This window comes from Oncorhynchus keta, chromosome 23, assembly GCF_023373465.1.
Source record: "Oncorhynchus keta strain PuntledgeMale-10-30-2019 chromosome 23, Oket_V2, whole genome shotgun sequence".
NCBI lineage: Eukaryota > Metazoa > Chordata > Actinopteri > Salmoniformes > Salmonidae > Oncorhynchus > Oncorhynchus keta.
In genome coordinates, this window is record NC_068443.1 from 25025344 (window position 1) to 25041815 (window position 16472).

General features: G+C 45.4%; 1 protein-coding gene across 2 annotated transcripts in view; it reads right to left on the reverse strand.

The window, feature by feature from the left end:
* LOC118402043 (potassium voltage-gated channel subfamily H member 6-like) overlaps positions 1–16472 on the reverse strand; it is a 60627-nt gene that overhangs the window by 1948 nt on the left and 42207 nt on the right. For both annotated transcript variants that reach the window (XM_035799883.2, XM_052476907.1), the window contains 9 exons: positions 5090–5509; positions 4447–4843; positions 3903–4102; positions 3484–3736; positions 2661–2854; positions 2392–2497; positions 1864–2139; positions 933–1131; positions 410–605 (listed from right to left, as the gene is read on the reverse strand). In XM_035799883.2, the coding sequence (XP_035655776.1) occupies positions 410–605; positions 933–1131; positions 1864–2139; positions 2392–2497; positions 2661–2854; positions 3484–3736; positions 3903–4102; positions 4447–4843; positions 5090–5509 (2241 nt within the window). The remainder of the gene's footprint in view (positions 1–409; positions 606–932; positions 1132–1863; positions 2140–2391; positions 2498–2660; positions 2855–3483; positions 3737–3902; positions 4103–4446; positions 4844–5089; positions 5510–16472) is intronic.

Genomic DNA, 16472 nt, shown 5'->3' on the forward strand with positions numbered 1-16472 from the left:
GCCCAAATCTATGGAGGACACGACTGGGCATTGATGCAGCTATGGGTGAGCATAGGCCCACCCACTTGGCAGCCTGGCCCACCCACTTGGCAGCCAGGCACACACACTGGGGAGCCAGGCACACACACTGGGGAGCCAGGCCCAGCCAATTAGAACAAGTTTTTCCTCACAAAAGGCCTTTATTACCGACAGAAATACACCCTTTGAGAGAAATACGCTTTAAATGCATATGTAAAATGTTTGGGAGTTTTTATTTCAAGTCATGAAACAAGGGAACAACGCTTTACATGTTGCATTTATATTTTTTGTTCAGTATAAATACAAACATTTGGAAGATGTGTCCATCAGTCAAGAAGCACCTTTGCTTGGATGGTGTGCCCCGTTGCAATATGTGGTATACATACAGTACCTGTGAGAGGGAGGCCAGGGTCTCTGAGTCGAGCGGTGAGACGGGCTGCACCAGCCTCTCTGCAGGCCTCAGGGTGAGGGAGGGGGACGGTTCAGGGGGAGAGGACACTGTGCTGTAGGCCGGGGGCACCAGCACCATCTGTCTCTGGAGCAGCTGCATTATGGCCCCAATGTCTGTGGACATCCGTGACTCCATCCTGAGTGATCACAGTAGAATAGTCAGACTACAACCACAGCTAAAGTAGCATAGGTCACAACAGTAAATTGTTATTATTATTATTTGGGTCATCTCATTATCCCGCAGTTAAAGGGAGACAGCCTCCCAACACCAAAGGTTCGGCAAGTCATTGGTTGCAACCCAAATGGAGTCCCTATTCCCTACATACTATAGGGCTCTGGTCAAATCACTGCACTATGGGCCCTGGTCAAAAGTAGTGAACTATATGGAGTAGTGTGCCATTTGGGATACACCCAAGAATACACAACCCAAGGGTTCACACAACATTGACCAAACATTCTCCGACCTGTTGAGCTGTCTCTGCAGCAGTTCCAGCCTGTTCTCCAGCTCGCTGCGCTGCCGTCGGCTGATGTTGCTCAGGACAGTGTGGAGAGGGGGAGGAGGGGGAGTGGAGGGCAGGCAGTGGCAGGTCACCTCTTGATACTGCTGCTGTTCTCGGCTCTCCTCCCAGAAACTGAAGATGTTGGAGACGCCTGAGAAAGCCCCTGATACAGGGGAGAACAAGGGAGGTTAGACAGACAGCTAGTCCAACTCATATAGCATCTATCAGAAACATACAGTATACTGTTACGTTCCCACAAGAAACTCAGTCGCTCACAACAAAGGGAACTAAACAAAGAAAAATCACTTTAACAACCAAAACGAAACAGGTGGGGTTCTAGGAGGGGTTCTGAAAGACACTCATGGGGGTGTCCACTGAAAGTTGACGAGCAACAACAACTGGAACCTAAAAGACATCCACCATGAGCGGCCATTAAATTTGTCCAAGGATAGAGGCAAACAAAATAAAAACCAACAACAAAATTAAAGACAGGAAGCAAACCAAAAAAGTGGAGCAAAACAAAAACATGGAAGATCAGATAAAGGATTGTTTGTCTAGACCTGAAATAGGTAGTGTCAACTAAATGTGTTGTCTCTCAAGACAACTGGAGCACTGGGCCAGCCACTCTTAAATAGCATCCCTCTGACGAGTTGACCAAACAGCACACGTTTAATACAGACTGACTAACGAGGTGACACAAATCGATGCGCCCCACATTCTAACGTCCAACCTTGAAATATTACATGGAAAAAACAAAGCCTGTAACAGCACTGACATGAATAGCAGCATGCTCTGCTATTATTGTGGTGCAACAAATTGAGAAAAATAACACCACTCAGATCTAACACAGAGACAAAGTTTTTTTTTAAATAGTGCTGATGGAGACATGGTCTACCTGAGAGAGGATTGCAGGTATTGCCACTCTTCTGGTTCATCTCATCCTCCACCGCACTGCTGATGTTGGTGGTCTGGCTATGGGGGATCCCGACTAGTGAAGTTGGTTGTACAGGGCTGGTTAACACTGACTCCTCATCTTCACTGGAGTAGAAAGGAGAATAGGCTGAGCTCATCAGGCCCTGAGACTCTGTGTTCTGCCCATCTCCCTGTGCTCTGGAGCTCTGGCCTCTGGCCCTGCTGACATGTCTCTGGGATGGATTGGTTTCCTCTGCCTCTGTGAGGAGAGGCATAGATTGCAGAAATAGGGTTTGTCCTTCTGACCAGGGCCCATAGGGTAATACACTATACAGGGAATAGGGTGCACTTTGGAACGCACATATATAGAGTGGATAGAACAGACTTGTCTAATTGAAGCAAGTGTGATTAATGCAAATTGAATGGGTTTACTAAAATCAAACTGAAATACACAGAATTATCTAATCTAGCCGTGTGCTACCCAGAGTACTTGACTAACAGGGTACCACACCTCTGTCCGAGCTGCAACTGAGGGACAGTTTTTGTCTGTGAATACGACAGCTGACTCCACAAAGATCAGAGTCCCCACTGCTCATTGAACCAGCTACCGTGGCAACCTGAAAAAAATATTAAAGTGAGAAGTTATAGAATGATTCATGGAGTCAAATAACTTAAATTCAAACAATCAAACTCTAAGATAAAGAGACAGTAAATTCCCCTGAATGACATGTTTCTAGCAAGGCATTAGAGACAAAATTCTGTAACAAAAAGCCAACTCACATCCCGGAGGTTGAACGTGATCTCCAGGTTCCCCCAGAAGTAGTCAGAGAACTCGGGATACATATCTAGCACCTCCAGCATGTCCTCCCTGAGGATCTTATGGAGGTCACAGTAGGTCAGAGCCCTCACGTCTGCATTGCACTTCCCTGGACAGGCATACAGGTTAATGGGCTCTCCAAAGATGTCATTCTTACCTGCAGGGGGAAAGGAGAGATTGTTTACTGGATGCACAGAAGGTACATTGATGATAGCATATCTATGGATACAAAATGGATACATTATGTGCTTCTGATATTGTGGATATTCAGAGACAATGTGTTAATAATTCATATCTAATTTACTTTTTCTGTGTCCCATTTATAGCGATTTACAAGGTTTCTGAGTGAATGTGCTCACATATTATTGTAACTAACCCCTTGCAACCACCAGGTGAGGCTGTTCGACTAAACATTGTGGAGGGCTATGAGGGCATATCTCAAGGAGTGGAGGAGATGAGAGTGACTGTGATAAAAGCCTCTGCATCAATATATCAAATAAAATAAAATAAATGATTTGTCACATGCGCCGAATACAGTGAACTGCTTACTTACAAGCCCTTGACCAACAATGCTTTTAGAAGTTAAGGTAAATAAGTAAATAAGTAAAAAATTGAAAATAAATAAGGTAAGTAATAAATAATTAAACAGCAGTAGTAAAATAACAATAGCAATATGTACAAGTATATATATACGGTACAGGTTGAAAGCCACTGCAAGCCAAGTCAATTAAAATCAAGTAAATCTTTATTGTGCCATATGGAAATGCAGTTGAGATGATATCCTACCCAGGATGGCCACCACCACATCCCCTCTCAGGATCTCTATGGAGCCTCGGGAAATGAAGTAGAGGGCTGAGATGACGTCACCGGCATGGACCAGGGTGTCGCCTGGCGGGGCATGGGTGGTCTTAAACCTCATGGCCAGGGCCCGCAGGCAGCCCTTAGTGGAGCCTTTGAAGGCCTTACAGTTCTGCAGCAGGGTGCGGTTGAGGTGCAGGCAGATATCAGCCTGTAAGCACTCTGGGAAGCCCTTCAGCACCTGGACAACATAGAGGAGCGGAGACACATCAGCTGGTTTGTCTTTGTGTCGACCACCGTGTGTTGCCTTTTTACTACTTAAATGTGTCCATTTCGTCACAAATTTCAACCAAAACAAGTAGCAGTGTGTGTGTGCATGTGTTCGCACAAGTGTGTTTATGACTCACAGCATTCATATCAATGCCGTTAGTGTAGGACCAGGCATGTTGGAAGTACTCCTCCAGCCGCTGCCTCAGTGGGTTGGGGATCTGGTGGAAGCGGATGAACTCTCGAACCCGCAGCATCTGGGTGTGGTAGCGAGCCGTGCCGGAGTACAGCCGCTGGATGATGGCTGACACATTACCAAAAATGCTGGCATACATGAGAGCTGTAGGCAGGCACACAGAGAGAATAGAGAGGACTGAGCATATTCCCCAAAAATAAGCATGTCAAATTCTAATGCTAGAAAAACATGAAGATTTTGTGCCTGTAATCAAAATGTAGTGTTTTATATTATTAAATAAGATACAATAAAATGGACATAATCTTCCCTGGGGAAGAATTGCCTTGGACGGTAAACACGAGATGTGGCTGTCCAATAGGTCCAATACACATAATACTTACGTTCCCCATCCATGTGATGTACAATTTCCAATCATGTGTTAACAGTAACATAACATGTGTATTAAGCAATATTTATTTGTGTATTGAGGGCTTATAATTGGGACTTACAGCCGATGAGCATTACACAGATAGAGAAGATCTTCTCAGAGTTGGTATTAGGGGAGATGTTCCCGAAGCCCACGCTGGTCAAACTACTGAAGGTAAAGTAGAGTGCTGTGACGTATTTGTCCCTGATGGAGGGACCTGACCCTGGTACAGTCTGATTGTAGGGCTTTCCGAGCTGGTCCCCCAGAGAGTCCAACCAGCCAATCCGGGCCGCTCCTGCACGCTCCACATTACCAATTGCGTACCAGATGCAGGCCAGCCAATGAGCGATAAGGGCAAAGGTGCACATGAGGAGGAAGAGGACGGCCGCTCCGTACTCAGAGTATCTGTCCAGCTTCCGAGCTACACGCACCAATCGCAGTAGCCGAGCAGTCTTTAACAGGCCAATCAGGGTTGTTGTCTTAAAGGGTACAGGTAAGAAATATGTTCAACGCAGGTCATTCACACATGCAGAACACCCAGCCATACAACCAAGCTCTTTTGATTATAATCACTATGTGTCAGTTTACTTAGGAAAGAAGAAAGAAATTGTTTTTTTTACAGGAAAATATTGCACAGGCTCTTAAAACAGACGCTCGTAGCAGCACTTTGGTACAACAATTATACTTTTAGGGCATTAAAAACCCCTCCACCCAGGTCTCCTCACCTCTTCTCCAGAGCGGTATATGAGCAGGTCAAAGGGGATAGCCGCCACCATGTCTATGAGGAACCAGCCTTTGAAGTAGTGCACGGCAATCCGCTGCGACTGGCTGACCACCTCGTCGTTGGTGTTTACGTATGTCGTCCTGAAGTTGATGACGATGTCAACGATGAACATGATGTCCACGATGAGGTCCACCACGTTCAGTGGAGAGCAGTAACCACAGGTCTGCATGGCTGCCTCCTCCTGGTCACTGAGGAGAAAGGCCGCGGAGTAGGGTGTGAAGATGGCTGTGTAGATGACCAGGAGCAGGATGACCCAGTCCCACACTGCCTTGAAGGGGCTGTAGTGCAGGATGGTCCATTTATGGATACGAGGGGTCTGGAGCTTGTACTCTGGTAGGACATCTGGGCCTAGTGAGAGGACCTTGGGAAGGAGAGAGAGGAGATGTGTAATGAAACTGAAGATCGAAAGGTGAAATTCTTTTGAATTTGATGACCAAGAGAGGAACCTGTCCTCTAAACAGGGTGTGAATGTCATTGTTTCATTTTGGACAATTTGAACTTGGTTTTCAAATTTAAGGCCCACATGAGATGAATGTCGTATGAATAGGAAGGGAGCCCCCATACATAAACAGTAGATGATTGAGAGTAGCCACTAGGCTAATGGAGCTAATGAAAAACTGTATGAAAACTAAATTCCAACAATTTGGTCATGGTCTGGTAGGATCTAATTTTCATATGATTGATTGTGGCCATTTTAGACTTAACTTCCTGAATGTGTTTGAGTAGGAATACAGCATGTTGTGTATGTGGGACTGAGAAAGTCAGTTTCTTGTGTAGTATGGTTTATAAATCACTCTTGTTACATATTGAAATCAAGATGAGAGAGTGTCCGACCTGTGAGTGTAAGAACCGACGCTGGAGATGAGAAGCAGGTACGGGGAGTGGAACATTTAATATAAGAGAGACATGGAACAGGACAGAACCAGTGTCAGAAACAGGTAACAAAATGACATATGAACATTAATGAGGAAGTGGGGAATAGAGCTGGGGGACAGACAGATATAGGGAAGGAAATAACACAGGTGATTGATTCCAGGTGAGTCCAAATGATCGCTGATGCACATGACGAAGGAAAGAGGTGTGTATAATGATGGTGACAGGAGTGCGTAATGCAGGGCAACCTGGCACCCTCAAGCGCCAGGGGGGAAGAGCGGGAGCAGGCGTGACAGTGAGGGCCCTAGTCAGTGTGTAACCAGTGACTGGTGAAGAGGAGCAGGTGGCTCCAGCCTTTAGGCCACTTCACCAAAGAGAATATGACAGACGAAATCTAAGAACTGTACAATCAAATTTCTTATAAATATCAAACCTCCTGCTTGCACCAAAATATGAATGGAAAGAAATGACTAAGATATCCTACATCCTCTGCAACTCCATGTGTTCTTACGTTCAATTTAGTTTTGTTTTTGTATCTTCAGCTAAAGCATCTTGAATCACGTGACCGGCATTAGCCCTATGATTTGTGTCTCGTCTCCTTGTGTGATGTCAAAAGCAGGTATAGAACATCACATAGTACTCGCCTGTCCAACACACAACACAGTGTACAGTACAGTGCATTCCTGTCTGGGAAAAATGAAACAGTGAGACAGTCAGAAAGTGCTTAATACTTCCAATCAAACCCCTGCTGTTCTGTTGTTCCTCTCACCAAACTCTCTCCGGCCTCTCAATCACCCATCAACACCGAATCAGAACTCACTCAAGTATAGCTGATGGTTGGCCCAGTCTGGGAAACTGCTGGCCAAAACTAATGATTCCACTGTCTATTACAGAACTGTAAATCTGTCAAGGTCCTAACGGGCCAAGTGTATTATTCCCTATTATAGAAAGTGATTTCAATCATTCCTTTAAAGTATATTAATCCACTGTAGGCCTACAGACTGCTTCACACATAGTGTACACATGCAAAAAGACTCTGAAAGCCAGAAACACGCAAACATGATTAACTTACATTATCATTAGATATTTCTCCTGCTCATTACGTATCAGTCGGAATGAGAAATTACAGCACACATCTGTAACAGGCAGCACATAGCTAGCTAACATAACAGCAGCACTAAGGCTCTTGCTATCGACAACCCAGTTGAGAAGTAAGACCATTTTTTATTCTTGTGTCTATTTATTTATTTATTTATCTGGGCTATGGCGTATCCTTTCATGACTGGGAGTGTGATTTACAGGAATATGGGGAACTTTTTAGGTCACCAAAGTGATGTCCATGTTAATTATCAGTTGTGAGAAAAAAAGCTAATTCTACAGGATTTTCATAAAACATTGATATGTTAATATACTGATATTTGATCAGTTCTATTTTCACTCCAGTGTCCCCCTAGCCTAAACCATAGGGCTTACCCTGTCTTCCTCATTTCACAGCCTCCCAACCTGCCACAAACTCCCTCTCTCTAACCTCCTCCCCACCTCCCATCACCTCTCTGCCCTTTCTGAGAGTCGCAGACTATTTCCGTCCAATAGGCCAGGTGTGGGAGAACCAGCAGGAGGAAGAGTAAAGCAAAGAAACTTGTTCAGCAGCTTCAAGACCAGAGTAGGCAGTCATTTCCCCTCGTTCCCCTCAAAGGAACCCCTCACACCAGCAAACATTATCAGAGACATCAGGCCACGGGACAGGCAGCAACCTCAGCCCAGCACCAAACCTGTATCCCTCCCGAGCCTCCTAATCCCGTCGTCCTGACAGGACACTGATCCTCTCTTCCAGAAGTGTCACCGTTAACAAATACCCAGGTACCTGGTGGCATGTCTCCCTGAGATGTTTTCTTCAGTTCCACCACCATCAGCTCTCTTCAGATCTCTGGTTACTCTCTGATGTCTTGGTGTTCAGCTGAAATCAGCTCTCCCTCCTTGTGCATAGTTTGAATAATCTACTTTGTACTCCAAGGAGGACAAACGCTCCTGGGATCCTCCAGGGAATTTTGCAATTGGGACATGTACTAAATGCGTTGCAACTGGGACAATTGATTTGTTACTAGCACATGGTAAATTGCAGCGTGCCACTTAGGCTGCCCAGAGTGGCTCGCTCGTGGGCGTGCTGGCAGCATATGGTAGCATATAGCAGCACGTTCGATTGTGCGTCAAGAATTCAGCATAACAAGTTTGTATGAAGGTCTGGTTATTAAATGGGTAAAGAGTAATTGTCATGGTTCCACCTGTCACCAAAGGGCAGGCAGAGATCGTCCTAGAGACATTAACGTCACTCAGGTGCGTCCTATTTACTCATTATGGTTTCCCTGTTAAAAAATGACTATTTTCTGTTATCCTTTGCAGAAGCTTGAATTGGTTACTGTGTGTGTGGTTGTTTCCTGAGTGAGGTTTCCAGACTTAATGGTTGTTATTGGTCTAGTGTACTGTGATCCTGTGGCTACGGTTTCTCAGTAAAGAGTTTAACCTTAACCACTGATTCCTCATCTGGTCTCTTCTCTGCACCTGGGTCCAACCTCATCACGTCACAGCAAGCTTTTGCCTTAACATGGACCCAGCAGAGATCACCCAGATCAAGAATGTTGTAACCCACCAAGAAGCACTATTAGTGCAGCAGCAAGAAAACTCTCCCAAATATCAGAGATCCTCCGGGCACTTACCGACTCCCTCCAACCACAGTCCAACCTAAACCCAGGAGGAGTAAATGCCCAAGTCTCATCGCCCAGTGCTACAGGTGTCTCCATAGTTCCTCCAGGGAACCTGCACCAGGAACCCAAGATCCCAGGCCCCAAGCGGTATGACGGCCACCTGGGAAGTTGCAAGGGCTTCCTCACTCTGTGTTCTCTGGTGTTCGAGCTACAGTCCTCATTCCACACCGATTGGGCCATGATTGGCTATATCATCTCTCTACCCTCGGGCAAGGCCCTGGCGCGGGCAACGGCCGTGTGGAAACAGTAGCCACCATCCTGCAGCTCATTATTAGCCTTCACTGCCGAGCTGCGACAAGTCTTCGACCACCCAGGCGGTGGACGAGAAGTGGCCAGCCGACTGTTCAATATCCGCCAAGTGGCCAGACCAGTGGCTGACTTCGCCATTGAGTTCCGCACTCTCGATGCACCAGGGTTTGTGTAACTCCATAAAGGATGAACTGGGAGAGGACCGCGAGTCCCTTATAATGCTGGCAATCAGGATCAACAACTGCCTCCAAGAACGCATGAGACAGCGCTTTTTTGACACCACTCCAGTATCCTGGTTTCCTGAACACCCCAAGCCCCGCAAACCCAGCATTGAGGAGCCCATGCAGCTGGGACGCACACGTCTGAGCCCACAGGAGGGTGAAAGGTGGTCTCAGCCATCTCCATACTACATGCCCAGAGCTGACGGGAATTGCCAGGGCTTGCCAGGACAAGGGGAGACAAAGACGGGCTGTGCAGTTAACCCCCGGCTACCCAGTCACCGTCTGTCACTACCCGCAAACCTCCCCTGGGACAACCATCAGCACGAGATTCAAGCCTTTGAGGACTCCGGGGCCTCAGATGATTTATTTGATCAAGACTTCACCAGAGAATTACAAATCCCCTGCGTGAAGTGTCCTATCCCTCTGCGGACTCAAGCCATCGATGGATGCCCCCTTGGCTCCAGCCAGGTGGAATATCAGACCAAACCCATTCTACTGCAGGTTGGGGTTCGCCACAGAACTCCTACCTAGCTCCACCCCTCCCCGGGACCATCTTTACTCACTCTTGACCCGTCAAGCTACAGTCATGGACAATTACACTACCATCCAAAAGTTTGGGTCACTTAGAAATGTCCTTGTTTTTGAAAGAAAAGTACATTTTTTTCGCCATTAAAATAACAGAAAATTGATCAGAAAATAATAATAATAATAATAATAATCACAGTGGTTGTCGAGGGTGCAACAGGTCAGCACCTCAGGAGTAAATGTCAGTTGGCTTTTCGTAGTCAACACTGTCTCTTTAACTACCTTATTTTCTCAATAAATTTATAAATGTTCTCCTTCACTTCATCCCTCTCTCTCCTTCTCCCTAAATCCTCTCGGTTATATCAGCTGTATTGGTGAACTCCTCCCGCATCTGAACTGGCTACATAGAGGGTATCTGGTGTGGCCACCAGCTGCATTAAGTACTGTAGTTCATCTTCTCCTCATGGACTGTACCAGATGTGCCAGTTCTTGCTGTGACATGTTACCCCACTATTCCACCAAGGCACCTGCAAGTTCCCGGACATTTCTGGGGGGGAATGGCCCTAGACCTCACCCTCCGATACAACAGTTCCCAGACATGCTCAATGGGATTGAGATACGGGCTCTTCACTGACCATGGCAGAACACTGACATTCCTGTCTTACAAGATATCACGCACAGAACGAGCAGTATGGCTGGTGGCATTGTAAAGCTGGAGGGTCATGTCAGGATGAGCCTGCAGGAAGGCTACCACATAAGGGAGGAGGATGTCTTCCCTATGACGACAGCCTAGTTTGCCTGTTTCAGGAGTCCCTAAAACATTAAACAACCAAATTTACAATTTCATACTCACCCCTAAAGCTAGCCAGCTAGCTGGTTAATGTTAGCTAGTCAGCTTGCTTGCTAAATCGCAATTGTCGTAAATGAACTTAATGACAAAGAAATATGCATAATCGTTTGTCTCTACATTAACTAACATATTCCTCTCAACTGTATATTTTTTGCATGACTTGCTATGATGTTATAATCAATTACATTTGCTTTCACCCTAGTGTTTTTGCCAGCCATTTTTGCTGAAGAAAGTCTCCAGCCTTGGGTCGCATAGAGTCAAATTCATAATGGTAACCTGTCGCTGCTGGTGATTTGCATAAAGTTGAGAAAAGTTTAACTTTTTCACCGTCTCCCACACCATCTTCACGCCGCCCAAAGGTCCCTCTCCGCTTCTCACCTCTTTCCTTCCATTGAAACTGAATGGGAAGCAGTGTTTCACTGCGCAGCACTGCTTGCTAGTGACCACGGGGTATTAGTAAACTACAGGGTGCCCAGTAAGTGCACAGGTGTGTTTCTTATGTTAGGTCTAGATACGGTCGGATGCAGAATGGAAAAGGTAGGACCCCTTCTGCCTCTAAAAGAGAACCGTGGAGAGAGAGGGGGCAAAAAAGAGCGATCAAGAGAGAGAGAGAGAGAGAGTGAGGGAGAGAGATAGAGAGAAGGAGAAAGAAAAAGAGAGAGAGAGTGTGCCGGGGCTCACCTTCTAAAAGAAAAACAACAGGCTGAGGTGAACATGATATGATACAGAGGATTGGAACACAGCCGCAAGTGACGCCATAAGTGTCATGTGGAAAAGGAATGAGGGACCAAGAGAAAGAGAACAGATGAGAAGTAGAGCATGATGTCAGAACAAATCAAATCACGTTTTATTGGTCACATACACATATTTTGCAGATGCTATTGCAGGTGTAGTGAAATGCTTGTGTTCCCAGCTCCAACAGTGCAGTAGTATCTAACAATTCACAACAATATACACAAATCTAAAAGTAAAATTATGAAATTAAGAAATATATTTATATTAGGACGAGCAATGTCGGAGTGGAATTGACTAAAATACAGTATAATATAATACAGTATGTACATATGAGATGAGTAAATCTGTACGTAACCATTATTAAAGTGACTAGTGTTCCATTATTAAAGTGACCAGTGATTCCATGTCTAAGTATATAGGGCAGTAACTCAGGTGGTAGCCGGCTAGTTATGGCTATTTAACAGTCTGATGGCCTGGAGATTGATGCTGTCTCTCGATACCAACTTTGATGCAGCAGAGGAGCAAATAACATACTCTAATTTCTGGGTATTTATTGGGGCAGAAACTATTATCCCTTGGCTCATTACATCTGTACAGGGATACTGCTAAGTACTCTGCACAGCTGGAACTAATGTGGGTACAAGTTATACTGTCAGGCAAATGACATGGGACCCAAATAAGCCTGTTACTAAGGCTACTGCTACTACTGTATTACTAACCCCTGGTACTGTGCTACAGCATTGGAGTATTGAAGTATTGTTACTACAGCCTATTATATTATTGTTAGCCTGGTCCCAGATCTGTTTGTGCTTTTGTCAACTCCATTGGCAATTCCATAAGCAGTTGGCAAGAGAGCAGAAACAGAGGGCCACCCTGCCTAATTTAAATACAATATACTACTGCGATGACAGTTGTAAACTACACCTGTACTTATTGCTGTTGTCTTACTAATCAAATCAAACTTTATTTGCTACATCCGCTGAAAACAACAAGTGTAGACTTTACCGTGAAATGCTTACTTACAAGCCCGTAACCAACAGTGCAGTTCAAGAAGAAGAAAATATTTACCAAGTAGGCTAAAATAAAAAGTAATAATAAAAAGTAACACAATAACAATAATGGGGCTATATACAGTTGGCTAGTTGAGGTAATCTGTACAGGTAGGTGGGGGTGAAGTGACTATGCATAGGTAACAAACAAACAGCGAGAAGCAGTAGTTTATGGTCTAATGGCTTGGGGGTAGAAGCTGTAGAGGAGCCTTTTGGTCCTAGACTTGGCGCTCCAGTACAGCTTGCTGTGCGCTAGCACAGAAAAAAGTCTATAACTTGGGTGACTGGAGTCTGACAATTTTATGGGCTTTCCTCTGACACTGCCTGTTACATAGGTCCTGGATGGCAGAAAGCTTGGCCCCAGTGATGTACTGGGCTGTTCGCACTACCCTCTGTAGCGCCTTACGGTCAGATGCCGAGCAGTTACCATACCAGGCGGTGATGCAACATGTCAGGATGCTCTCGATGGTGCAGATGTAGAACCGTTTGAGGATCTGGGGACCCATGACAAATCTTTTCAGTCTCCTGAGGGGGAAAAGGTTTTGTCGTTTTTCGACCATGATAGTTTGTTGGTGATGTGGACACCAAGGAACTTGAAACTCTCGACCTGCTCCACTACAGCCCGTCGATGTTAAATGGGGGCCTGTTTGGCCTTTTCCTTTAGTCCACAATCAGCACCTTTGTCTTAATCACATTGAGGGAGAAGTTGTTGTCCTGGCACCACACTGCCAGTTCTCTGACCTCCTCTCTATAGGCCGTCTCATTGTTGTCGGTGATCAGGCCTACCACTGTTGTGTCATCAGCAAACTTAATGATAGTGTTGGAGTCGTGTTTGGCCACGTAGTCGTGGGTGAACAGGGAATACAGGAGGGGACTAAGTACACACCCTTGGCGGGCCCCAGTGTTAAGGGTCAGCGTGGCAGATGTGTCGTTGCCTACTCTAACCACCTGGGGGCGGCCCTTCAGGAAGTACAGGATCTAGTTTCAGAGGGAGGTGTTTAGTCCCAGAGTCCTTAGCTTAGTGATGAGCTTCGTGGGCAATGTGGTGTTGAATGCTGATCTGTAGTTGATGAACAGCATTCTCACATAGGTGTCCTTTTGTCCAGGTGAGAAAGGGCAGTGTGGAGTGCGATTGGATCTGTGGATCTGTGGATCTGTTGTGGCGGTATGCAAATTGAATTTGGTCTAGGGTGTCCAGGAGGATGCTGTTGATGTGAGCCATGACCAGCCTTTCAAAGCACTTCATGGCTACCGACGTGAGTAATCATTTAGGCAGGTTACCTCCGCTTCCTTGGGCACAGGGACCATGGTGGTCTGCTTGAAACATGTAGGTTTTACAGACTCGGTCAGGAAGCGATTGGATCTGTGGATCTGTGGATCTGTTGTGGCGGTATGCAAATTGAATTTGGTCTAGGGTGTCCAGGAGGATGCTGTTGATGTGAGCCATGACCAGCCTTTCAAAGCACTTCATGGCTACCGACGTGAGTAATCATTTAGGCAGGTTACCTCCGCTTCCTTGGGCACAGGGACCATGGTGGTCTGCTTGAAACATGTAGGTATTACAGACTCGGTCAGGAAGAGTTTGAAAATGTCAGGGAAGACACTTGCCAGTTGGTCCGTGCATGCTTTGAGTATGCGTTCCGGTAATCCGTCTGGCCCAGCGGCTTTGTGAATGTTGACCTGTTTAAAGGTTTTGTTCACATCGGCTACCGAGAGCGTTATCACACAGTCATCCAGAACAGCTGGTGCTCTCATGCATGCTTCAGTGCTGCTTGACTCGAAGCGAGCATAAAAGGCATTTAGCTCGTCTGGTAGGCTCGCGTCACTGGGCAGCTCGCGTCTTGGTTTCCCTTTGTAGTCCAGTAATAGCTTTCAAGCCCTGCAACCTCCGACGAGCGTCAGAGCCGGGGTAGTATGATTCAATCTTAATCCTGTATTGACACTTTTCTTGTTTGATGGTTTGTCTGAGGGCATAGCGTGATTTCTTATAAGCATCCAGATTAGTTTTCCGCTCCTTGAAAGCAGCTCTAGCCTTTAGCTCGATGCGGATGTTGCCTGTAATCCATGGCTTCTGGTTGGGATATGTACGTACAGTCACTGTGGGGACGACGTCATTGATGCACTTATTGATGAAGCTGGATGAATCCCGGAACATATGATGAATGCCATTGGATGAATCCCGGAACATATTCCAGTCTGCACTAGCAAAACGGTCCTGTAGTTTAGCATCTGTGTCATCTGACCACTTCCTTATTGAGCGAGTCACTGGTACTTCCTGCTTTAGTTTTTGCTTGTAAGCAGGAATCAGGAGGATAGAGTTATGGTCAGATTTGCCAAATGGAGAGTGAGGGAGAGTTTTGTAGAAGTCTCTGTGTGTGGAGTAAAGGTGGTCCAGAGTTGTTTTCCTCTGGTTGTACATGTAACATGCTGGTAGAAATGAGGTAAAACAGATTTAAGTTTCACTGCATTGAGCAAACTGGCTCAAATTAAGATACTACATCTGTCCGCCAGACAATATAATTACTAAATTATATGATTCCCAGTGCTAGTGGATTAACATAACATTACTGACATACAGTAGATGATGAACAGGCTATTGTAAATGAGGGAATACTTCCAACATCCAAACTTCTATATGTCCTTTTGTGGTAGAAACTTCTAGTCACAGTAACAAGCAAGCACCTCTGCTTTACCGCACAACACAAGGGAAGCCCACTTACCCACCTAGAAATTAATCTCCCTGCACAAGTGCCCCTGGGACATGGGATGCCATTTGACATTTGCCTGATGGAGTACAGTGTTCAAGGGCACTGTTCTGCCAAGATGAATGTTGGTGCCTTGACCGGGGAAACTCCCCTTCAGTGCACTATGTGCTACATATACTTAGTTAGATGAGCTCTTTGGTTATCAACACCATAACCAATCTGTGTCTCAAAGTATGGAGTTTACTATGATGAACCATTACTATAACTAATCTCATGAGACCCATTTTTCTCTTTTTTTGGACAGCAGGTAAACATGAATATTTTTTCACCTTTGCGACACATTGCTAGATTTGTTTTAAATTCACCAAGCTTTGCAGCAAGAGGCTTGTATTCTTTATGTTAACACTTTGGATAGATTAATGGCATGCAGAAGATACAACTAAACACTGACTCTCGCAGACTTACGAAACTCAATTCCAGCATGTAATGCTAGCAGTATCTGTTTACAACATCAGATTCATCCCAATTTCTAAGGGCTGCTCAGGGGTGAAGTGTCCTCTAGGTACAGATATAGGATCAGCTTCCCCTCCCCCAATTCTAACCTTAAAAGCCCAGTGCAGTCCAAAAACATGATTTCCCTGTGTTATATATATAAATTTCCACACTGAGGTTGGAATAATAATGGGCAATTGTGAAAATGCTGATAATGCCCTTTTAGTGTAAGAGCTGTTTGAAAAGAACGCCTGAAATTTCTGCCTGTTTTGGTGGGATGGAGTTTCACCAGGCTGTAAATTAGTCAATAGACCAAAATGAAAGAGTTCCAAACCACTCTGAGGAAGACTTCTGTCACGACTTCCGCCGAAGTCGGTCCTTCTCCTTGTTCGGGTGGTGTTTGGCGGTCGACGTCACCGGCTTTCTAGTCACCACCGATCCATGATTCAGTTTCAGTTTCGTTTTGTCTGTATTACACACACCTGATTTCAATTCCCATATCATGTTCCTTATTTAACCCTCTGGCATACATTTCTGTTCTGTCCGTGATTGTTGGTGTCTTTAGTGGTTGTTGATTGTGCTAGTGTGTATGTATGTTCCTATTTGGAATTTTGCTTGACTTTTTTGAGTTAACTCACTTGTGTTGCGTCTGACTCTGCTACATCTCTGCACCTAATCGCTGACAACTTCAGCTTGCCTTTGACACTTCAGTCACCCGTTTGCATCGTGTATAATAGATTAAAGTGAGCTAAAAGAAATCTATCGCTCCTTTTTTGTTGAGTGCTCCAACTCCTTCCTACTTCATATTGGTCCTTTTGGAAGTGTTTATTTTTTTAAATTGGGCACAGGGGAGGGTAATCCAT